The 25547-nt window shown below is 42.4% G+C and overlaps 1 protein-coding gene across 3 annotated transcripts in view; it reads right to left on the bottom strand.

Annotated features, from left to right (window-relative positions):
• LOC122946477 (unconventional myosin-If-like) overlaps window positions 1-25547 on the bottom strand; it is a 1093167-nt gene that overhangs the window by 125973 nt on the left and 941647 nt on the right. For all 3 annotated transcript variants that reach the window (XM_044306152.1, XM_044306170.1, XM_044306161.1), the window contains 3 exons: window positions 13363-13508; window positions 10561-10707; window positions 6231-6379 (listed from right to left, as the gene is read on the bottom strand). In XM_044306152.1, the coding sequence (XP_044162087.1) occupies window positions 6231-6379; window positions 10561-10707; window positions 13363-13508 (442 nt within the window). The remainder of the gene's footprint in view (window positions 1-6230; window positions 6380-10560; window positions 10708-13362; window positions 13509-25547) is intronic.

Below are 25547 nucleotides of genomic sequence, written 5' to 3'. Positions count from 1 at the left end.
AATAATTCTGCACGTGGTGTATGTATTTTGGCTTTTGTGTATATACTTCCCCCTTTCTCCTTAACGGTTATTCATAGACTGGTGAAATATGCAGATTCAAGGGGCAAATGCCCCATAGTAATAATGGGGGATCTTAATAATGTCATGAATGACGAGTTAGATAGATATTCTGTGATTCCAAAGGACAAACAGGTGACTGGACGACAATCAGTGCTGGGGAAAATATCGCAGGAACTATCACTAATAGATGTATGGAGACACCTTTATGATGATAAGCCAGGGTTTTCCTGTTTTAGTCGGGAAATAAAATAATGTCCAGAATAGATTTGGCACTGGTTAGTCCAGAATTAGTAAATAAGATTTCCAGCATGAGGTATGAAGCAAATAGTATCTCAGCTCACTCTCCTGTCTGCCTGCGGTTTAAAACAAACCTCAAACGAATAAATCGTGAGTTTCGCCTGAATCCACATTGGTTGAATTTAATTAAGGAGGAAGATGATATTAGGGTGGACATAGAGGAGTTCTGGAAATATAATCTGGGGTCAGCAGGTTTAGGGTATGTTTGGGATGCTTTTAAGGCATTTATACGTGGTATTTTGGTAAGCAAAATTAAGGGCCTGAAGAGGGGATTTGCAGAACAGGAGAGAGTGCTGACAGATAGGATAAAAGAAATAGAATTAGAACTCATGACTAAGAAAATCCCTGAACTGATAGGCCAACTGGACCAGGCTAAAAGTGCATTGAGGAACTATCTGATGGACAAGGCACAACAAAGAGTGTTTTTTGAGGGGGAACGATACTTTAGGGAATCTGGGAAGTCGGGAAGATTGCTGTCCACACTTATACAGAATCAAAGGGGGGGTAATAGGATTGATGGTGTTGAGAAGAGAGCTGGGGGATGGCATCCAGCCAGGGAGAGATAGAGCTCGAATTTATTAAATATTACGGGGGCCTCTATTCCTCGGAGGGAGGGGGGGGGGGCCTGAAGAATTTAGAATCTTCCTGGAGGGAGTATCGATTCCCAGACTCTCGGAGGAGGAGAGGGACTGGTTGAATGACCCCATTGAAGTTGAGGAATTACGGGAGACACTGAAAACTATCCAGGGGAATTCCAGTCCTGGGTTGGATGGCCTCCCTTTTGAGTTATACAGAAGATATGGAGATGTCATTCTTCCAGTGCTGGTGCAGGTCTTAAACGAATCAATGGGTAGTGGCGAACTCCCGTCCTCCCTCTCGGAAGCTGTAATAAGTCTGATAGGCAAAAAGGGTAAGGATGAGAAAAAGGTGGATTCGTATCGCCCCATCTCTCTTCTCAACACTGATTTTAAAATATGTGCTAAATTACTTGCAAATCGCCTAAGAAAAGTTATTGAGAAGTTAATACACCCGGACCAAACAGGGTTTGTACCCAAACGCCAGGCTCAGAGAAATATTCGACGGACATTATTGAACATGCAGATGGGTGGGGAGGGTGCCCATTCCATCCTGTCTCTGGACGCTGAGAAAGCGTTTGACAGGGTGGAGTGGGCATATCTCTGGAAGGTTATGTATGAGTTTAATTTGGGAGAAAAATTTATTAGATGGGTACAGCTCTTATATAATAACTCGAAAGTTAGGGTTAAAATCAATGGAGTAATATCAGAGCCAATACCTTTGCAGAGGGGAACCCGTCAGGGGTGCCCACTCTCCCCATTTTTGTTTGTCATATTTGTCGAGCCATTGGCTTGTAAGGTCCGAGCAGATGAAAAAATAAGGGGGTTTGGGGGAAATGGTGTACTGGATAAGATATGCCTTTACGCCAATGATATTCAGTTTTTTGTGGACAGAGGGGTACCAATGGTACTGCATCTAATGGAGATAGTAAATCAGTTTGGCCCTATCTCCGGATTTAGGGTGAACTGGACAAAGTCGGTACTGCTCCCAATTGGCCAGGAAATTGGGCCGGAGGAAATTAATGTTAAAATTTTGAAACCCACAGAGTCGTTTGAATACCTGGGTATAAAAGTTAGTTTGAGGATACAGGAATATCTAGAACTCAATATTGAGCCTCTTCTAAAAAGGGTTAGGGAAAAAACAAGTTCTTGGCAAAAATTGCTGATCCGACAAGTGGACCGAATAGCGATAATAAAGATGGTTTTGTTACCACAAATTTTGTATGTTATTTCCTCCTGCCCAGTCTGGATAGGGGATCATTTTTTTAATGCACTTGAAGGAGTGATAAATGATCTTATCTGGGGGAGAAAAAGGGTCAGGCTGAAACAAAAATACCTATGGTTAGATGAGGAAGACGGCGGTCTGTCCGCCCCATGTTTTAGGGGTTAATACTTTGCATCCCAGCTTCAGTGGTTAATGATGGAGGATGACAGACTGCAGTCGCTTTTTGGAGGGGGAGCTGGGAGGTCTCCAATATAATATCATCAGCACTCTGGAAGCAGGAATGATAAAAATAAAGGGTAGGCAGTGCCCAATTAGTAATATGATACACTTAGTTTGGGTTAATATAAAAAAATTATTAGGAATAAATCCCTCACTAAAGTTTTCTCCTATCTGGGGAAACATAAACTTAAAAGAATTTTGGAAGTTTGAAGATTTTTTATTTTGGGATAAAAAGGGTATTGGGTTTGTGTCCCAGATGGTGGTGGAAGGAAAGTTGAAGACACCAGAGGAAATGGGTTTAATTATAGATAAAGATTGCCTCACATGGTTTAGATATGTTAGATTAAAACATGCTTTTGATAAAACGGAGAATAGAGAATACTTTATTACGAAACACTCAGATTTTGCTGAATTTTGTTATCAGGGAATAGGGAGTAAGGTTTCAATCTCACAGATTTATAAGAAAATAAAGAAGGGGTTGGGAGGGGTGATTAGATTTAATAGTGAAAAGAAATGGGCACAAGAGGTGGAACCCGAAACTCTGGATTGGAGAAGTATATATAAAAATGTTAAAAGTAGTACCATCTCCAGTGGCTTCCGATTGACACAGTTTTTTATCCTTCACCGGACCTATATTACACCCAGGGTCCTGAGTAAGATGTATAAAACAGGAGAGGCAAAATGCTGGAAGTGCGGAGAGGAGAGGGCTGATTTTGTGCATTTGATTTGGTTCTGTCCAATTGTACAGGGGTACTGGATTCAAGTTTTCCAGGACCTTGGGAGAGAGACAAGGAAATCTGCACCTCTGGAGATCATATAGCAGTCCTGGGAGACACTAGAAGAATTGGGGTAGACAGAGAAACCGAAAGGAAATGGGAAAAAGGTCTGATGCTGGCACGTGTTGTGTTGGCTAGAGGATGGGGAGCGGACAGCCCGCCAAGTGTGGTAGAATGGAAAAATCTATGTGAAAGGGTGTCAAGCTATGAGAAAGCTAGGTAGGTGAAACAAGTGGGCAAATAAGGAGCAAAAAGGGGGAAATACAAGTTTCTGAAAAGAGGTTATTAAAAGGAAATACCTTGAGGATACTCCCAAGACAACCAAAAGGGTGGAGGGGAGGGAGGAGGTGAGGGCGGGGATAGGGATGGGAGGGGGGAAGGGAAAGCTCTTCCTCTTTCTGGGTTTTTGTAAAATTAAAAAGGATGGGGAAAAACTGTTATGACACGCTTTTGTAACTTATGATGGTGTATATGTATACTTTATTTAATGGCTAGTCCCTATTTATGTCTTGTTCTAAAGAGAATAAGAAAATGATTCTGGGTCTCTGTAAAAGCAAAAAGGATGGGAAAAAAACGGTTATGACACACTTTCTGAATTTATGACGGTGTATATATGTATTTTTATAATGGCTAATCCCTATCTATGTCTTGTTTTAATGAGAAGAAGAAAATTATAAATAAATAAATATAATTTAAAAAAAAAACTACTCGACTCCCTTCTTATACATGATGTGTTTCATAAGTCGTTACTAAAGAGATATGTGTCACCAGTGGTTCCCTGTTAAAAAACCTACTCCACCTGTGGAGATTGAGGGTCAGGAGGAATTCATCATCTCTAAAAATAATGGATGTTAGAAAGGTTAGAAACTCCTTTCAATACCTGGTCCAATGGAATGGTTTTGGACCTGAAGAGAGGTCCTGGGTACCTATGTCTAGGATGCATGCTTCCAGGTTAATTGCTAAATTTCACTGGGAACACCCTGAGAAGCCCTGTCCGCGATTGTTGGGTCCAGAGGCCCCTCGTGGAAGTGGGGGTACTGTCATGAGAGGCAGGTGGCGAGTTTCTCTTCCCCTGCGCTGCCAGTGGTCCCCGATCTCACGGCAGCCAGGTCACTCGCTGCTTCCGGCGTGCTCCTAGTTCCTGGCGTCCCGGTCATCACGGCGATGGGGGGCGCGGTACGTCCGGCCGCACTCCTCCTGCAGGAGCAGTCAGCGTTCCCCTTCACCATAGGGACCAGGTGGGGCTGAGTGTCGAGCTAGGCACTCGGCGCTCGGCTACTGTCAGGAGAGATGGGTCATGTGATGCTGGCCACGTCACATGATCCCTTCTCTCCACTATTTAAACAGACAACCTGCTGGCCACAGTGATTTTCGTCTCTTAGACTGTGTGTGTGTTTATTATATTATCTTATTGGACCTCTAGTATTTGACCCTGATTCGTTTCCTGACATCCCTTCTGCCTGCTCCCTCGATACTGACGCTACCTCTCGGATTTGACCTTGGCTCGTTCTCGGATTTGTCTCCTGCCTCTTCCCTTGTATAGACGTGACTTCCCGGACTGACCTTGGCTAGTTGACCCGCTATTGCCTTTCCCATTACAGTGTACCTAGTTTTGTTTACTTCCCTGTTTATCCGTTTGCTTTCGTCTCGTTTTGGCTGTCGCTTCCCTCTCTGTCTCTATCCTCTCTACTTGTACTTATGTAGGTCAGGGACTGTCGCCCAGTTGCACTCCGTCACCTAGGGCGGGTGGTGCAAGTAGGCAGGGACAGGGTTGAGGGTGGCAGTCAAAGGGGTGCACTTTCTCTTTACCTCTTTACCTTCCTACCTTGTGACACCACCGTGTTGCTGTGTAGGTGGGCACAGATGTGTTTTGATCAAAATATATTGGCTAAGAGTCTCAGATGTTATCTGTGCATTATTATTTTTTTATTGACTTTATGACTGTCCTGTATCAGCATCTTCGGGCTGCAATGTGAACCTATTCACTCTTCTGATTCACTTGTTAAAGGCTGCTTACTATTCCCTCTCTTCTAATATATATAGGTGCAGCAAGCTCCTAGGGAATCTGGAGCAGAGGATGGAAGTAGTAGTGGTTTTGATGGTGATGTGTCACAGTGTCTCCCTCAGGCTCTTGCTCCCTGGGGTCAATCCAGTCGAGGAGGGGCACCCTGTATTCCCTCCGGTCAGTCCCTGTGGTCATGGGATCCCTGCTTAATGGTAACTTGGGGGTTCCTTCGATGTTTATGTCCATGTAGGTGCAAGGCACAGCACATGGTGGAAGTGCAATGGTCAGTGTGTGGTGTTTGGAGATTCAGTAACGAGACCAGATCAGCCAAATAAACGACTCTTTACTGTGCTCATAATAGGACTTTTAGTGCATTTAGAAAATCTGTACGTAGTGCAAATTCCAATCATGAGCTGAGTAAGTGGTTTGTAGCAAGAGCCCTCTTTTTAATCCTTCTCCAGCTAAAGTCTGTGTCTGGGATCTCTGGCTAGCAATTTCAATCTGGCAACCCCCCCCCCCCCCCCTAAACTCAGAGATGGCTGGGCCAGGATTGTTAGTTCTGGCCATGCCTAGCTCATGCTGGAACATACTGACAAACCACATAAATAAATTGCAGATACACTGGGGTACTGCATAGGACTATAAACAGAGTGGCGGAATTTATCAAAAATTGTATAAAGTAAAACAGGCTAAATTTCCCATAGCAAATCAGAAAAATCTGATTCCATCTTTAATTTTCCAAAGGAGCTCTGAAAAATGAAAGGTGGAATCTAATTGATTGCTTATGGGCAACTTAGCCAGTGTTTCTTTACACTAGTTTTGATATATCTACCCCAAGGTTTCCTTGTAGCCTAACCATGGAGACACATTGGTCTGCATAGTGGCCATAGAAATAAAAGAGTAAGATTTATTTACATAGCATTTAAATCAAAATGTATACGTATGTACGTATTGTATTGTACTGTGGCAATACAACATGTTGGAGCTATATAAATAAAGATAATTGTTAGCCTTTCCTGACCATTTTTTGCTTGCATTTAGATCAGTTCTCATCTGCCGAAACAGATACTTACTGGAATTTTTGGGCAGCCCATCCCCAACACTGATTGTCAGTGTTTTTGCTCCAGGTTTAAGCTGTGCAATATCTCCTTGTCCCCTCAGGAATGTAATGGTTCGAGTGCCTCCTCCTCCCCAGCCTTCTTTCTTTACTCTAAGCTGTAGTCTGGAGAGAATGCAATAATTAAATCCTTACATAAATAAAAGCAGAGGCTGTTGCAGGCTGTCATTATTTATTTCATTTACTTATGTAGACACTTTTCCACAGTGCCCCAATGTGGCTCATAGTCAAAGTTCCCGATCAATATGTCTTTGGAGTGTTGGAAGAAACCATAGTACCCAGGGGAAACCCACACAAACACGAGGAGAACGTGTAAACTCCATGCAGATGTTGTCTTTGGTCAGATATGAATCTAGGACTCCAGCGCTGCAAAGCACCAGTGCTAACAACTGACTCACCGTGCTGAGTCTTTTGTTGAAAACAAGTCAACACCCAAATTATTAATACATCCAAACCACCCTTCAAATATAAATGAATCACTATTATGACATGATGGTCAGTATGATTATGGTCAGTATGTATGAACTAAATGCAATTGTAACAGAAAACTGCAGCACTCTCCAGCCTTGGTCTTTTCAAACTTTATTCACCAATTCAATGCGACGTTTCGATTTATATGACCTTTCTCAAGCAATTTAACAATGTGAACTAAAAACCGGATACATATACCCTACTAAGCCGGTCACATGACCCAATCAATTATGCTAATAAACAATTTACAAAGACTGTGAGTACCGCCCCTTTCCGTGTTCATCCTATAATTGGGTTAACTTAACATGTCATTCTCAATCATCCTATACTGTGCATACATGAAAATATATATATATGACTCTATCCACTTACTGTGATGCATAAAGTGGACCAGCGCCCTCCCCCATCAAACAATTGTGATGATCACAATGGTGGCACGTCTCCCCCTGTTATGGGGTCGACGTATACAACATTCGACCACCCCATTCAATTCTAGGGGGGCGTACCCTCCAACCAGGAGGGACGTCCTTCCTTGATGTCAAACCACTCAAATCTGTCCTGTCAGGTAGTTGTGAGATGTTGTGTTTAAATTTTAGGAAGTGTTATGGAACGGGTAACTCAGTCTTGGAACTATCGGCGTCCCTTACACCCAGAAGTAATTTGCGTATATCATACCGGTGTTTCTCCCCAAACAACCCAAGAATTTAGAAAGAGAGTAAACCAAAACCGGTATGATATACGCAAATTACTTCTGGGTGTAAGGGACGCTGATAGTTCCAAGACTGAGTTAGCCGTTCCAGAACACTTCCTAAAATTTAAACACAACATCTCGCAACTACGCTTCCGAGTCATAGATGGAGTTCCACCCCAAAGAAGAGGGGGTGATAGGGAAAAATTATTAAAAAGGATGTAGTTGAGGTGGATCTACGAGTTACAAACACTCAAACCCAAAGGCCTCAGCAGGGAGTTTAAGATTGGCTCACTCTACTGACTATACGGAGTTCAGTCCTCTCCTCACTTGTTTAACTAATACTATATTCTAAGTATTGGATTTGTTTTAAAATTGAGATTGTACCCAACCTGATAGGCTGAGATTATTCATAAGAATTTTGTAATTTTTTATAAATTTTTCTCACATTCACACACTCTCTCTGTCTCCTTTTTTATAGATGACTGCGTATGCAAGTGAGACCTGGGGATGCGGACTGAGGAGACTTAACATAGACAATTGAATGGTAGCCAATTTTGTAAAATAATGCTTTGGGCTTATTTGTGTATTCATCCCATGGGGGACAAATCTTGGGTCTGTTTATGAAACATTAGATTGTAATATATGGTTTCCATCGCTTGCTCCACTTATGGGCATTTGAGATACACAGCCTTCATTGAGCAGCCATATGGTCTATGTTTTCACAGTGGAGGGGGTTGAATTGTTTAAGATGACCTGGGAACGTTGGGTTTATAGAGGTATACCCGGAGATGGAGATACTTAATACCTGACAGGACAGGTTTGAGTGGTTTGAGTGGTTTGACATCAAGGAAGGACGTCCCTCCTGGTTGGAGGGTACGCCCCCCTAGAATTGAATGGGGTGGTCCAATGTTGTACACGTCGACCCCATAACAGGGGGAGACGTGCCACCATTTTGATCATCACAATTGTTTGATGGGGGAGAGCGCTGGTCCATTTTAGGACAGAAGTGGTATTAACCTCTTGTGATCTGGACTGGATAGTGCCGCCCTGTGAATATGAGTGTATGAGCCCCAAACAATTTATCATGAGGCTAAACTCAATTCAATGACTGGGTACTCTAATCCTAAGATATGGATGAGTAGTGGACACCTAGTTCATTTAGTTATTTGCGTTCTCCTTATTTAAAGTTTCAACCCCAGATAGCAATGATCACGGACCGATTTGCCCCTGACAATGGGCTGAGTATATATAAAAATACAGAAGCCTTTATCATAGGCTTCGTTTAGAAGAGAATCATATACAAGGTTACCATGGCACCGGCTGTAAGGGCGTTACATGGTGACAGGAGGCCTGACGCCGGATCCTGTCACTACGGGAGTTGGGCGCGCATGCGCGCTTTGTGCTAGTGGTGACGTGGATGGGAGGCGTCCGGTCTCCATGGCACCAGTCGAGCGTGCTGTAGCTGACGTCATGGAGGAAACACGCAGGCGCATTCGATATGGAGGAGCACTGAGGGAAGTGAGGTGATCGGCCGCACATGCTGTTGGAGTTTGGTCCACCTCACTGGCGATATCCCCAGGTCCACATTATGCATTGCAGTAAGTTGATAGAGTCATATATATACTTTCATGTATGCACAGTATAGGATGATTGAGAATGACATGTTAAGTTAACCCTTTTATAGGATGAACACGGAAAGGGGCGGTACTCACAGTCTTTGTAAATTGTTTATTAGCATAATTGATTGGGTCATGTGACCGGCTTAGTATTGTATATGTATCTGGTTTTTAGTTCACATTGTTAAATTGCTTGAGAAAGATCATATAGATCGAAACGTCACATTGAATTGGTGAATAAAGTTTGAAAAGACCAAGGCTGGAGAGTGCTGCAGTTTTCTGTTACAATTGCATCTGGATTTGGGGAAGCACTAGACTGGCTTCTGACACAGCGGGCACCACCACAGTAAGGAACAATATTCTATTTTTTGTAGTGCTGCTACATTTTTCTTTTTATGTATGAACTAAGGGAATACACAATAAATAATGAAGAAAATGCTACAGTAAAGCCAAAAACCAAACCCTTATAACACCCTTTGCAAGCATGTCTTCTTGTCCACAAGAAGAAGCTGGGTGAAACGTATGTCTGGGTGTCACTGTCTCCTAAGTTCTCTGGACCGTACTTCCCTTGCGCTTGCCCTTTGTGGTAAAGAGTAGTTTTTTTTTCATAAAATGATGGTTACACGTGTTACAAAGTGAAAGTAATATACCCGGGAACGCGAGATCACCCATAGTGCCATGCAGACAGCCAATAAGCCAGTCCCTGTGATGTCACAGCCCTTTAAAAGCCTCATCCTGTGCAGTCTCCACCATTTCACTGTGAGTTGAGTATAGGGAGAGATGTGACAAGTGCTAGGGACAGTTTTGCAAAAGACTTTTAATTGTGGAATATTTGACAGGGAGAGTAGAGAGATCGTAGGGACAGCGCAGGGACTGTAATTTGAAGATAAAGGGATCCAAAGGGCACAGAGCTAAGTAAACAGTGTCCACCTTGTTTAATAGATAAGCAATTATATTACACCTTAATTCTCAAATTGGGGCAAATAAGCTGTTTAGTTCTACTGTTACTGGAGTGTCTACCTTGTTTCAGTAGATAAGCAATTCTATTGAGCCTTGATGCTCATTGGGGTGAATACGCTGTCTATTTTAATAACTAAGCAATTCTATTAGGCCTTGCTTCTCAAATTGGGTACCTGTGTGTACCTTGTTGACATTACAGTTTATTTTACCATTCTTCTGATCCATCTGAAGAAGTGAAAAATGAAACACACAATGGATCCTGTGTTTGGAGCATGAATTAGGCCTTGATCACACATTCAGTATTTTGCATCAGGTGTTCATCATGATGTGTAAGCCAAAAGGAGGAGTGGGTCTAACATGCAAATATTTCCTTCAAAATCATCTCTGTTTTGGACCCACTCCTGTATTTGCCTTACACATACTGATCAATTACTAACCAAATACTGACAATGTGAAAGCAGATGCTCAAAAGACAAGTTTGAATTCATGACCATTCATTCCATATTTTACATGTATTAAGTTACAACAATGATAATCTGTTGTCTTACGTGTCTGTGAAGTTCAGCGCTAGTTTACGCTTGGTGATCTCTTCATATCTTTTGCACAATAGACTAATAAGTTCTGTTTTGAACATGGATTCTAGAAGGGTGTCATGATCTGCCTCATGTAAAATTAAAAAGTCATCCTGGCGTGTGCTGGTTATAAACAAAACAAGAAATGAACATAAAAAAACTTAGTTTTTTATTTTGTTTTTGGTATAAATACAGAACTGGGCATGTTTTATGGAAAATAAGACTATATCACAATATACCATACACATACCATATACTGAATAACTTGTTTTATGTAATAAAGCCCCACTTTAAATAACAATGATTATATAGATAACAGATTAATATGGTTAAAATGTTCCTGATTTTAGTTAGTTCACTTTCTTTTTTCTGTGTGGAAGATATTTTATTTTGCTAGCTGTCAACAGGCAGCTCTGCTTTCCTAAGGCCAGTTTCTTCAAAGTGTATTCTCTGACCCTCATTTCAAATGTAAATCATGGCCTGATTTTATGGGAGGCGAAACCTTCCAAAATTAAAATGACATTGAAAAACCTAAAATTATGATTAAAATAATGTTTTAAACATTTTAATCTCATCTAAAATCTGCAAAATACATGCCAAAATGAAAAAGAAAATGTCATTCCTCCATTAGAATTTACTTTTCCAACTCCAGCATGGGTCATATGTGCCAAAAATAAATTTAAAATTTGTTTTTTCTGTTTCAATTTCCACTTTAAATAGTGGGATAATAATGTCAATGTCATAATCAAATGAAAATCCTGATTTAATGTTTAATTTATAACCCATGTTTTTCTTTGAATGCCAAAAATGATTAGCCTATTTAAAATTTACACTTTGTCAATTAATAATCATCTTCCTATAGTGTTTTTTCATGTCAAAATCATAAATCAAATGAAAACACCAAGTAGAAGCTGAAAACGATAGATTGAGATTTCAGGCATTTTTCCTGCCAAATGAAAAAGAAAGCCCATTTGAACTTTCCTTTTAACATTGTCCTAACATTTAAATTGATTTAAATGACAAGTAATGCTGTTATTTAATTATTGACTGAACAGACAGTGACTCCATATGTCTAATAGAGTACCACCCCCAGACGAAGGTACGCCAAAACGCGCGTTGGGGTTGGCGCCATCCTGGAGGAGACACAGCATTGGTAATTGTCCAATGTTCATTATATCCATTATGTTATCTACTTTTTTGCGCATGCACTTTAATGAATGAGAATCATGTTGAATAATAATGGACTAGCATTTGCTGTATATCTCCTCCAGTGATGTTGTTTTTATCTCCTGCACTTTGTTTTTACTCATGTCTGTATTTAATCATGCAAACATATTGAGAGTTTTGTAATAAAGGATATAATCAGTATAAGCGGTCTGGCATTTTTCTGTGTAGGTTATATATATATATATGATGGTTGCCATAGGCTTAATTAATTACTTGGACAAGTAATCATCCCTTGGTTGGGGCAAATATCGGATGTTATGATTATAACCATCAACTCTACTGCCCTGTTAACCCCCTAGATGCCCTAGTGCCTAATCGCCCTTGGAATCTATGGGGTTAATAAAAGAAAATTCTAATAGAAGAATTACATTTATGAAAAATGTTGACATGCATTTTGCAGACTTTAGATTAAATTAAAATGTTAAACATTATTTTAATTATAATTTAAGTTTTTTCAATGTCATTTTAATTTTGGTAGGTTTCACTCCCCCCCCCCCCCCCTTCCCGATATGATCGTGGGTCTGATCATCTAAACTAGGTCCCAGAGACAAAAAGACATAAACCTTTTCCAACAGTTTTGACATTTAGACTCAAAACACCTCAAGAACTGCGTCAAAACCTAGTTGACCCTTTCAGTTTGTCCAATTGTCTCGGGATGGAATGCAGAATAGAATCACCATTTTATCCCCAATCTTACAAAATGCACTCCTCTATCTGAGACAATGTATCCCATGTAATTTGAGGATATTTTTTATGAACAAATTGGCCAATTTTTTTTAGCATCAGGGAGTTTCTTTAACGGAATAAGATGACAAATCTTTGACATATCTGGAAGTTATAGGCTAAACATACCACCATATGTGGAAGCTATAGGCAACACGTACGTTGAGGTGGAGCTGCTCAGTAGTCTGTTTTCACTTTTTTTATGCTGCAATATATTCTTATGCCTTTGTTTATTATACTGTATATGTGGGTTTCTTTGCACATTGCCAATATGATATTATGTAATTGTGTTGTTTTGTCTTACTTGTTCCAAGTAAAACTATTAATCCTCTAGAACTACTGTATGGCATTTTGAAGTGTCAGCATTATTACAACATTGTTACCACTGTAGGCTGTTACTTTTTGTAAGCGATTGCCACAATTTACTAATTTTTATATGTCTGACATTAACATGGATTAATAAAGTATTATATTTTTTTACTTTTACACTATTTGTGGTGTTAGTGCTGCTAGGTGTTAGTATTGATTCTTCTCATACGCCATTGTCTGTATAGTGTCTGCCCATTGATGCACAGGTGTTGCTTCAACCTCTAGTTTTGACACAAAAAATTTACACTGTGTGCCTATACAATGCCAAACTTATACAAACATTTTCAACATTTATTTCTCAGTCTATAAAAAAAAGAAAGGTGAGAAACGGGGTCTAAGTCATGCTGCAATTGTGCAGTTCCTCTTGGAAGTCATAAAAACAAACAATTCCAAAGGTATCATATTTATTAAGAGGTGTGGCCAATTTACCTGAATATAAGTAAGAAACCTCTTGCATACCTTAGAGAAATACTCTTAACAGAAGGAATTTCAAGTTTCTTCTTCAGCACCTCCTTTATCTGGCCTTTTTCTGGTCCCTTCTTGACTTTCTCACGCCCAATCAAGTAGATGTATTTGGGAGTGGTGATTAGATCTCTCTTGATTGACTGGTAGTAAAGAGAAGATTGTATATTAACCAGAGACATGGTCTCTCTATATTGGGCCACTGTGTATCATTATATGTATATTTTAGGTCCATTGATTTTTACACAATTAAAGGGATTCTGTCACCTCCCCTAAGCCAAAAAACGATTTTAAAGCAGCCATGCAGCACAGCTTACCTGGATTAAGCTGTGCTCTTTTATCTTGAAATCCGTCCAGCAGTTACTGCAAAAAACGACTTTGATTGATATGTAAATGTGTCCTGAAGGTGCCCAGAGGGGCGTTTTTTTCTTCTTAGAGAGCCCAGTACCGCCCCTCTTACAGTGCCCAGCCCGCCTTCCTTGTACTGTCTAACCGCCGCCCCCAGCCTGCCACAGCCTCTCCTCCACAGGGAGGAGAGGCTGTGGCAGGCTGGGGGCGGTTAGACAGTGCAAGGAAGGCGGGCTGGGCACTGTAAGAGGGGCGGTACTGGGCTCTCTAAGAAGAAAAAAACGCCCCTCTGGGCACCTTCAGGACACATTTACATATCAATCAAAGTCGTTTTTTGCAGTAACTGCTGGACGGATTTCAAGATAAAAGAGCACAGCTTAATCCAGGTAAGCTGTGCTGCATGGCTGCTTTAAAATCGTTTTTTGGCTTAGGGGAGGTGACAGAATCCCTTTAAGGTAAACCAACATTGCATATGGAATATACACTATATGGATAAAAGTTTCTTGTGACCTACACATTACACCTACCAAATCCCATGCCATACTGTTTTAAATCAAAAGAAATTACTGTCCCCTCTTTGCCACTAAAGCAGGTATGTACAGTCGTGGCCAAAAGTTTTAAGAATGACACAAATATTAGTTTTCACAAAGTTTGCTGCTAAACTACTTTTAGATCTTTGTTTCAGTAGTTTCTGTGATGTAGTGAAATATAATTACCCGCACTTCATACGTTTCAAAGGCTTTTATCGACAATTACATGACATTTATGCAAAGAGTCAGTATTTGAAGTGCTGGCCCTTCTTTTTCAGGACCTCTGCAATTCGACCGGACATACTCTCAATCAACTTCTGGGCCAATTTCTGACTGATAGCAACCCATTCTTTCATAATCACTTCTTGGAGTTTGTCAGAATTATTGGGTTTTTGTTTGTCCACCCGCCTCTTGAGGATTGACCACAAGTTCTCAATGGGATTAAGATCTGGGGAGTTTCCAGGCCATGGACCCAAAATGTCAACATTTTGGTCCCCGAGCCACTTAGTTATCACTTTTGCCTTATGGCACGGTGCTCCATCATGCTGGAAAATGCATTGTTCTTCACCAAACTGTTGTTGGATTGTTGGAAGAAGTTGCTGTTGGAGGGTGTTTTGGTACCATTCTTTGTTCATGGCTGTGTTTTTGGGCAAAATTGTGAGTGAGCCCACTCCCTTGGATGAGAAGCAACCCCACACATGAATGATCTCAGGATGCTTTACTGTTGGCATGACACAGGACTGATGGTAGCGTTCACCTTTTCTTCTCCGGACAAGCCTTTTTCCTGATGCCCCAAACAATCGGAAAGAGGCTTCATTGGAGAATATGACTTTGCCCCAGTCCTCAGCAGTCCATTCACCATATTTTCTGCAGAAGATCAATCTGTCCCTGATGTCTTTTTGGGAGAGAAGTGGCTTCTTTGCTGCCCTTCTTGACACCAGGCCATCTTCCAAAAGTCGCTCACACCTGCCTGCTGCCATTCCTGAGCAAGCTCTGCACTGGTGGCACTCCGATCCCACAGCTGAATCCTCTTTAGGAGACGATCCTGGCGCTTGCTGGACTTTCATGGACGCCCTAAAGCCTTCTTAACAAGAATTGAATCTCTTTCCTTGAAGTTCTTGATGATCCTATATATTGTTGATTGAGTTGCAATCTTAGTAGCCACAATATTCTTGCCTGTGAAGCCATTTTTATGCAACGCAATGATGGCTGCATGCATTTCTTTGCAGGTCACCATGGTTAACAATGGAAGAAAAGTAATTTCAAGCATCATCCTCCTTTTAACAGGTCAAGTCTGCCATTTTAACCCAATCAGCCTGACATAATGATCTCCAGCCTCGTGCTCATCAACATTCTCACCTGAGTTAACAAGACGATTACTGAAATGATCTCAGCAGGTCCTTTAATGACAGCAATGAAATGCAGTGGAAAGGTTTTTGGGGGATTAAGTTAATTTTCATGGCAAAGAAGGACTATGCAATTCATCTGATCACTCTTCATAACATTCTGGAGTATATGCAAATTGCTATGATAAAAACTTAAGCAGCAACTTTTCCAATTTTCTAAACTTTTGGCCACGACTGTACAAACTTTTGGAGCATGTATGTGGGAATTTTTGCCCATTGTGGGGACACGCTCTGGTAGACAGGATTAGCGGATGCAGTATAAAGGCAACAACAAGTTCTTTGGATCAAGCAGTGCAGTGTTTTATTCACACTTTAGGCAAGTGACAAAACAAATAGTCATATTCAAACAAAAAGTCACCTTACGGTGTTGGTGGTATTTCACACCATGCAGCAATTCTGCCTCAAAGTATCCTTGCTGATTGTAGCACCAACCTGTTTTTATGCCAAACAGGTAGCAAACCTTCATCCATACACAAGGCTCCCATATCCCAACACAGAGACCTGGTTTGTGAGCCCAGCTGCCTATTTAACCACCTCAGGACTGCCGCACGCAGGTAGAAATGAGCAAATTTTTCAAAAATTCGATTCGGCCGGTTTGCCCAATTTTCTGAAAAGATTTGTTTTGGTCCGAATCTATTTGCGGCGAATCGCATTAAAAAAGGCCATTTCCTGGCTGCAGAGAGCCTTTAAAGTGGCGTAGAAGACTGTGCCTTGCAGTAACATGGATAGGGAGTCTGCTGTGGTATTGAAATAGTACTGTGGGTCAGTATGACATGCAGATGAAAGGCGTCGCTCTTAGAATCACTGCACACTTCACTTATTTGTGTGAACATTGAAGCCTTACAGGTCAATGTTAGCGTCAAGAAGAAGCGCACTCCTTTTACACCCTCATCAGCTTATTTCATATAGATGTCTACAGAACCTGTTCTATTAAACGCTTAAACAAGTAGAGCCCTCCGACAGAGTAGAGAGGGTGTCAGCAGTAAGTTTGTGTTGACGTCAATGAAATTTTTTCCCTTCCTTTGATCTGTCAGAACAGATGGAGCATCCGCCTTCACTTCCACTGTCAGAATTTGGTCAGTAATCCATCAGTATAGCTAATGCCCAAAAAAGTATCTTAAAAGAGAGATTTTCTGTGTTTTGTACTCCTGCTTTTGGCTACCAAATCACAAGCCAATTCTGATGGGACCATACAGGCCTTACAGCTGCTACACAGACAGGATCCGTTATCCGTCTAATTTTTTCTTCCTTCTGACAGAGCAGAAGAAGGGTCAAATAAATGATACAGCCAGGCTGTAAGGCAAAATAGTGGCCCAGTCAGGAAGTGGGGAAGGTAGGAACAGCATAAGAAGTCCACAGAGTGGCCTTATGACATAGTGGTAAGGTAGAAGCAGCATAAAGAGACCACAGAGTGGCCCAATGACAGAGTCTGGAGGTGGCAGCAGCATCAGGAGGAGGCCACAGAGTGGCACAATGACAGTGTGGTGGTGGCAGCAGCATCAGGAGACCATAGAGTGGCAAGGTGACAAAGTGTTGAGGTGGCAGCAGTATCAGGAGACCACAGAGTGGCAAGGTGACATAGTGTGGAGGTGGCAGCAGCATCAGGAGACCACAGAGTGGCAGGGTGACGTAGTGTGGAGGTGGCAGCAGCATCAGGAGACCACAGAATGGCACAATGACAGAGTGTAGAGGTGGCAGCAGCATGAGGAGACGACAAAGTGGCACAACGACAGTGTGGATGTGGCAGCAGAATCAGGAGACCATAGAGTGGCAAGGTGACATAGTGCGGAGGTGGCAATAGCATCAGGAGACCACAGAGTGGCAAGGTGATGTAGTGTGGAGGTGGCAGCAGCCTCAGGAGACCACAGAGTGACACAATGACAGAGTGTAGAGGTGGCATCAGCATGAGGAGGCAACAGAGTGGCACAATGACAGTGTGGAGTTTTTTTCGTCAAAGTGTTGGTTTGGCGCCATGGATGATCTAGTCTGATGCATCAGGTATTGGTGGGTGGAAATCCTGGCTGATCCACGACTGATTCGTCTTGACAAAGGTCAGCCTCTCCACATTTTGGGTGGACAGGTGAGTTCTTGGGGTAACTATGACCCCCGCTGCACTAAACACTTGCACTGATGCCACACTACTGGCCGGGACAGCTTTTTCAGGGCAAACTTGGCCAGTTGCGGCCACAAATCCAGTTTGGCTGCCCAGTAGTCCAGCGGATCTTCAATAATGGCAGGGTGCACTCCAAGTATGCCACCACCTGCTGGTTCAGGTTCTGCTCTATGTCTAGCTGCTAGTGAGTAGTTTCTTCACTAGGCGGGTGAAGAAGGCTGCTCATCAGCAACTCTAGACTCAGGCTGCTGCGCATGGAGCTGGTACTACTCCTGCCACCCCAGCAGCCATGGCAGTGGAACGTGAGCCCAGAGGGTCCCCCCCTGGTTAGACATGCAAAAGGATGGACAATGGCGCACATAGGCAGCGGCCAAATGACTAAATCGGATGTCTCTATAGTAGTTCAGTTTGTCCTCCCTCTTAGCAGGTGTAAAAAGGCCCCCATTCTGGACCAGTAGCGAGGGTCCAACAAGGTTGAGAGCCAGACGTCATCCCTCTGCCTAATGGTGACAATTCAGCTGTCAGTGCTCAAGCAAGTGAGCATGCATCAGGCCATTTGTGCAAGTGACTCCCTGCCTCCATCTCCACTGCATACTGCCACAGTGTGTCTGGGTCCTCTGCCTCGTCTTTCTCATCGCCCTGTAGTTTCTCTGCCTGCTCCTGCTCCTCCTCTCCTGTCACCTGCATAGAAAAACCACCCATTTCGCTACACATTTCTTGTGCTCCAATGTCCTCCTCCTCCAGTTAAGCCCCCACAGTGCTCATGGGGCCATGAGATCTAGGCGCCAAATCTCCAGTCCCCTGACCAGCCATATTTACCAGCACATGAATCAGTGGAATGACATTGTTCATCCCATAGTCCTGGTGACTGAAAAGTAATGTGGTCTCTTCAAAGGGCCTGAGCAAACGGCAGGTGTCCTGACACCAGGCCATTGATCTGCCACTGGCTGACATCGAAGTTACACGGGGGAGTATTCCTGTCCGCTTGGATCATCAAGAAATCGTTTATGGCCATTCTCTGTTCATACAGTCGGTCCAACATTTGGGGGGTGGAATTCCAATGGGTGGAAATGTCGCATATCAGCCTATTTTGGGGGGATGCTGTTCTGCCGCTGCAGCTCAAGGAGAGTGTGCTTTGCGGTGTACGAGTGGCTGAAGTGCACGCAAAGTTTCCTGGCCAGATGGGTGGAAGAGTTCAGGAACCACTTGACAACCAGATTAAAAATGTGCGCCATGGAGTGTGCATGGCTCATCCCTCCTTGACGCAGCGCCGACACCATGTTCTTCCTGTTGTTGGTCACCATGGTTCCGATTTTCAGTTGTCGCGGAGAAAGACAGGATTCAATTTTCTTGATGGAGGACATGAAGCAGTTCCTCCCCTGTGTGACTCCGTTCGCTTAGGCAAACAAGGTGCAGAACAGTCAGCCACCGCCATGCCCTGCACGTGTGGTATGCTGGAGGGGCATTGTGATTTGTCCCTGCATTGGAGGCTTAGGACACGGTTAAGGATAAGGAGGCAGAGGCGGACATTGTCGCAGGACCAATGGCGTGAGAATGTGGGGCTTTAGAACATATAACTGCACAGCTGAACAGCGAATATATTTTTCTTTTGCCACTAATACACAACAAAAAGAACTTTAGAACATATAACTGCACCGCTGAATGGCAAATATACTTTTTCTTTTTTTACTAATGCATGCCACAAAAGGATTTAGAACATATAACTGCACAACTGAACGGCAAATATATTTTTTCTTTTTCCACTAATACACAGCAAAAAGGGCTTTAGAACATATCATTGGACCGCTGAACGGCAAATATATTTTACTTTTGCCACTAATACACGGCAAAAAGGGCTTTAGAACATTTAACTGCACCGCTGATTGGCAAATATATTTTACTTTTGCCACTAATACACGCCACAAAAGGCTTTAGAACATATAACTGCACCGCTGAACAGCAAATATATATTTTCTTTTTTCACAAATACACGCCACAAAATGCTTTAGAACATATAACCGAACTGCTGAATTTCAAATATATTTTACTTTTGCCACTAATATGTGGCAAAAAGGGCTTTAGAACATTTAACTGCACCGCTGATTGGCAAATACATTTATCTTTTGCCATTAATACACGCCACAAAAGGCTTTAGATCATATAACTGCACCGCTGAATGGCAATTATATATTTTCTTTTTTTTACTAATACACACCTCAAAAGGCTTTAGAACATATAACTGCACCGCTGAACGGCAAATATTTTTTTTTTCCACTAATATATGGAAAAAAGGGCTTTAGAACATATAACTGCACTGCTGAATGGCAAATATATTTTACGTTTGCCACTAATACATGGCAAAAAGGGCTTTAGAACATATAACTGCACCGCTGAACGGCAAATATATTTTTATTTTGCCACTAATACACGACAAAAAGTGCTGCAATTTTAGCGCTTCACCACACAACTGCTATTAAGCCCTTTTTTCCCACTAATACAATCCCAAAAATGCTTTAGAACATATAACTGCACCGCACAAGGGCAAATAAGACATATAAATATTTCCTTGTAATAAACCCTGTTAATGGCTGTAAATCCCCAATAACAAGAATGGTTTGCTGGAATTACAGAGATATATAATGGCAATTTGGGTGCCCAGTCAGTGCAGCAAGGTATAATAGGATTGTTCCTATTTCCCAGGCTGTAACCTCCCCTACTTAACCCTGTTCAACATAAATGTTGTGGAATGGTTCCTCCCTATCCTTTCCTTACACCTTGAATAATCTTTCCTTGCACTTGTAAATCTTTTTTTTTTTTTTAGCACAATCAAGTTTTTTCTAGCACTGTCTCTAGCGCCTGCTCACGTTTCTCCCTGAACTAAGTACACTGGAAATTGGCAGAATCCAAGATGGCTAAGGCTATTTATAGGGCTGTGACATCACAGGGCTGGCTGGCTGCTGATTGGCTGCATGCATGGCATTATGGGTGATCCCGCCTTCCCAGAATTCCTTGCTCCATGCCCTCATATGTGCAGCAGCCATTTTTGGAAATGACAACTATTACCATGACCACAAGGAAATTTGGCTTCGGTGCAAATCGAATATTTCCTGAAATTCGGATCGAATTCCACTTCGTCTGCTTCGATTCGCTCATCTTGACCGGCTGGACAAAAAATGTTGCATGCTGAAGTTTTTTCCATATTTGCCGGATAGGATCTCTGCTGACACTTATTATAGAGGCCAGGGGGCATTAGGGTAATGTCCTGCAATGCTGGATCTGGGGAACTCTGGCTGGCTGTTCTCCACCAGAACAGCCTGTCAGAGAGCTGTGCTGCAAATGTGAAACTAGCCTAAAGCTATTAAGCCATTAAGCTCCCCAAGCACAGTTCTTATACTGATGCTAAAGGCGGTGATGTTTGGAACTGTGCATTATGTACCTCTGCGCTCAGCGACCTGGCTCTGTAATTTTACATGATCTGCCACTTTTTGTGGGTGAGTTGTTATTATGCCTAAACACTTCCACCTCAAAATTATTCTACTCATTGTGATTTTGATGTATTAGGAATGAAAAAATTTAATGAACAGACTTGTTGCAACGATGGCATCATATTAAAATGCTCAAGGTCTTCCCAGGTAATTTTAGACCAGTTAGAACTTCCATTGTGAAAAAATGTTTGAGATTTTTGTGTCTACATTGTCTGAAAGCTATATTTGTTTTATTTTTCAGGTCACTGTCCTATGAAGGGGCTCATTCTGGATGGTTTGATTTGTATTACAAATTTTTGATTACTTGGCATTACACTTTTTGTGATGTAAGGGGACAATGGCTTTTTTTTGGCACAGTTTTGATTAATTTGGTTTATAACGTTCACTTGACGGGGTGTATTATGTGATATTTTCATAGATCCCATCGTTATGGATGTGGTGATACCAAATATGTTTTTTTTTTTTTTTCTTTCTTTTGTAACTTGACGTGTTTATTATGGGAAAGGGGCTGTTAGGCCTGGGCCTTCTGTCATACCTCCTGCTGTGTTATCCATCATATCTCCAGCATCTCCTACCTCTCTGGCCACTGCTGTCTCTGCCAGATGGGGCAGGCGCACTTCTACCAGACGTGTCCTCCGGCCATGCTGCCTCCTTGATCCAGCTCATGCTGGTGTCTCATAAGGCCATGTGCCTGCTGCTTCCTGTCATTTATGCTTCCAGGGACGAGTGTTTAAATATCAACTTCCTCTCTTAGTAACTAAATGCTCAGGCAACTGAGCAGTAAAAGAGAAGGTGACCCAGCCTCATTGACCATTCTGTTTGCCTGCCGCCTGTATTAACTACTGGACCAGTCTGACCCTGAGCCTGTCTGATCCTCTGTACCATGCTACTACCTGATATTGTCTTCTGACCTCTGGCTTGTCTCTGACCACACTTCAGCTTCTGCCTCTGACAATCATTATCATCATCATCATCATCATCATTATTATCTGCTGCCTTTACGCCAGTCTTTTCTCACCACTGTGCTATTAGACTCATCTGACATCAACTCTTGCTATGTTCTTTCATGTCTCCTGTGAGAGTGCTGAACTACGCTAGGGGTTAGTGACTACCATCCCTTGGTTTACGCAGAGAATCTACACTATCTCTGAGTCTGGTTTGATCAGTGGGTCCCACCACTCATGGATTTCACCAACTCAAAACATGACATTGCTAAAGTCCTATGTGAACTGTAATAACGACGTACCATTCAGAAGCAAGTAACAACTTATCTCTTGCATGTGACTGCTCATCTGGATTCCTTGTTTGCAGCTGTACAACATCCACAGACTTATATTGTCTCAAATGCTACTCCTCCTCTGACTACTACTGCTTCTGAAGCTGGCCCGCATTTGTCTTCGCATCCTTGCTATAGTGGAGGTCCCAAGTTATGCAGAGCATTTCTGAACCTGTGCACGATCCATTTTGAACTTTTACCTTACCAGTTTTCTGCTGAATGTGCTAAAGTGACATTTATTATTTCTCATCTAAACGGAGAGGCCTTGGCATGGGCAAATCCTATCTGGGAGAGAGCCGGTCCAATCACTAACAATATTGCTTTATTTCTGAACTCATTTCGCAATGTGTTTGAAGAACCTGATCTTTTCTCATTTGCTTCCTCAGTTCTTCTGCGCATCCATCAAGGTGCACGCTCTATTGGACAATATGCCATTGTATTCCGTACCTTATCCTCTGAACTGTCCTGGAATGAAGATGCTCTCATTGTTACCTTCTGAGAATACCTTAATGGCAAAATCTAGGATGAGCTTACAGGAAGAGAGATTCCATCTGTTTTGTATGCCTTAGTGACTCTGGCTACTAGAATCAACATCCGCCTGTCTGAAAGATCCTGTAAATCTCTCAGAGAGAAGAAGGCTTCTGCTAGAGCACTCAAGCCCTGGGTGGCTCCACCTCCTGTGTCTGCTGATCTTAAACCCATGCAGGTGAACACTCTTAGGCCTCATGCACACGACCATTGTTTTGGTCTGCATCCGAGCCGCAGTTTTTGCGGCTTGGATGCGGACCCCTTCACTTCAAGGGGCTGCAAAAGATGCTCCATTGTTCCGTTTCGTGGCCCGCAAAAAAAATATAACCCGTTTTACGGACAAGAATAGGCAGTTATATCAATGGCTGTCCGTGCCGTTCAGCAAATTTCAGAACGCACATGGGCGCCATACTTTTTTTGCGGATCTGCCATTTGCAGACCGCAAAATACACAATGGTCGTGTGCATGAGGCCTTAGGCTGTCAGTTGATGAAAGACAGCACAATCTCTCTGCTAATCTTTTCCTATACTGCTAATGTGTCCACAACTATCCTAGGAAGTCAGGAAAATTCCAGTGTCTGGGGTCACTAGGCGAAAATTTGTGTTGAGTGAATGTAAGCATCTGAAGTGGAATTTTATCGGAAGTTTAGGAAAAATGTAATCCTAATTTCTTGGCGCTTCCTGGTAATAAATCATTTTTTTTCCTAAAATAGCAGCTTCGTGTTACAAAGTAAGAAGCCTAGGAACAAGAGATCACCCAAATGCAGTGACATAATCAAAGGTCCTTTAGCCAGATCCTGAAGAAAGTAGAAAGAAGAGGTGATCCGCTACGCCAGGCATCCTGAAACTGCGGCCCTCCAGCTGTTGTAAAACTACAACTCCCACAATGCCCTGCTGTAGGCTGATACCTGTAGGCTGTTCGGGCATGCTGAGTTGTAGTTTTGCAACAGCTGGAGGGCCGCAGTTTGAGGATGCCTGCGCTACGCGATCAAGTGGATGGGGTGAGTTAAATTTGTTTTTTATTTTTAACCCCTCAATGGACATTTTACTAAGCATTCTGCATTAAGAATGCTATTATTTTCCCTTATAACCATGTTATAAGGGAAAATAATAAAATCTACACAACACCAATCCCAAACCTGAACTTCTTTGAAGAAGTTAGGGTTCGGGTCTGGGTACCAAACATGACGATTTTTCTCACGCGCGTGCAAAATGCATTAAAACGCTTTTCACTCACGCAGAAAAATTGCGCATTTTCCCGCAACACACCCGCATTTTTACCCGCAACGCCCGTGTGAAAGACGCCTAAGAGTGATGCCCGTCACCTGCCTGTCATACTGATGCACAATAACGGTTTGACTACCAGAAAGTACAAGCTATGCATATTGCTGCAATGCACAATGATGTACACCAAGATACAATACACTCTTACTGCAGGCCATGATATAGCGGATTTAACAACCTTCATAACAAATTAATTCAGAACAAAGCAATTTTTGGGGAAAATTTTGCTCATCTCTAGTTCTGATCTGTTATGTTTGATCCAGCCTGTTTGATGATTCTGTTTGCCTGCCACAAATATCTGTCTGATCCTGAGTATGGCCTCATGCACACGACTGTTGTGTGCATCGGCGTCTGTTCCGTCATTTTTCACAGTTTAGCGGAGGTCCCATTAATTTCTATGGAGCTGTGAAAAAAAACTGATAGTCCTCTTTTTTTTCTCCCCGTCCGTGATCCATGATTCCAGTCCGTCAAAAAAATATAACCTGTACTATTCTTGTCAGTGGAAAACGGAGGATGGACCCATTCAAGTCAATGGATCCGTAAAAAAAAACGGATGCACAACTGGTATGCCATCCGTGTCCGCGCCTGTGTCCGTTTTTTTCTACAAGACCTTGGTGCAATAAATTTACACTTTTTATTAACCTTCCTTTTTTTACCCTGTCAGACAAAAGAAAAGGAAGACACAAGGAAACACAACTGAAGCAAAATCTGACACGGACCACTGAAGCCAAATCACTGACAGTGAAAAAACACTGTTGTGTGCATGAGGCATATGTCTGATCCTTTGTACTGCACTACTACCTGATATCCCATTCCGACCTCAGGCTTGTCTCTGAACATGCTTCAGCTTCTACCTCTGACAATCATCATTATCTGCTGCCTTTACTCCAGTCTTCTCTGCAATGCCACCTCACCACTATGTCTTTCTAACCGCAGTTACCTGAGCATTACCTGTTGTCTGACATATTTGCTAATCCTGTAGGTAGTGGTTCAGTTTCTTGCTGCGTTCTGTCCTGTCTCCTGTGAGAATGCTAAATAACACCCTAGCGGTTAGTGGCTACCATGCCTTTGTTGCTGCAGAGAATCCAAACCATCCTGGTCTGACCAGTGTTCCCGAAGTCTGGTCGTAACAGTGGTGTTTTATATTTTTATGTTGCATAAAAGACTGCGCAGCTCCTAAATCCTCAGTGGAAATGCCAGTATTCAAAGGCAC

Source organism: Bufo gargarizans, chromosome 1, assembly GCF_014858855.1.
Source record: "Bufo gargarizans isolate SCDJY-AF-19 chromosome 1, ASM1485885v1, whole genome shotgun sequence".
In the NCBI taxonomy this organism is placed as follows: Eukaryota; Metazoa; Chordata; class Amphibia; order Anura; family Bufonidae; genus Bufo; species Bufo gargarizans.
Note: the sequence above shows the minus strand (reverse complement) of the source record. Positions and strands in the feature narration are given on the sequence as shown.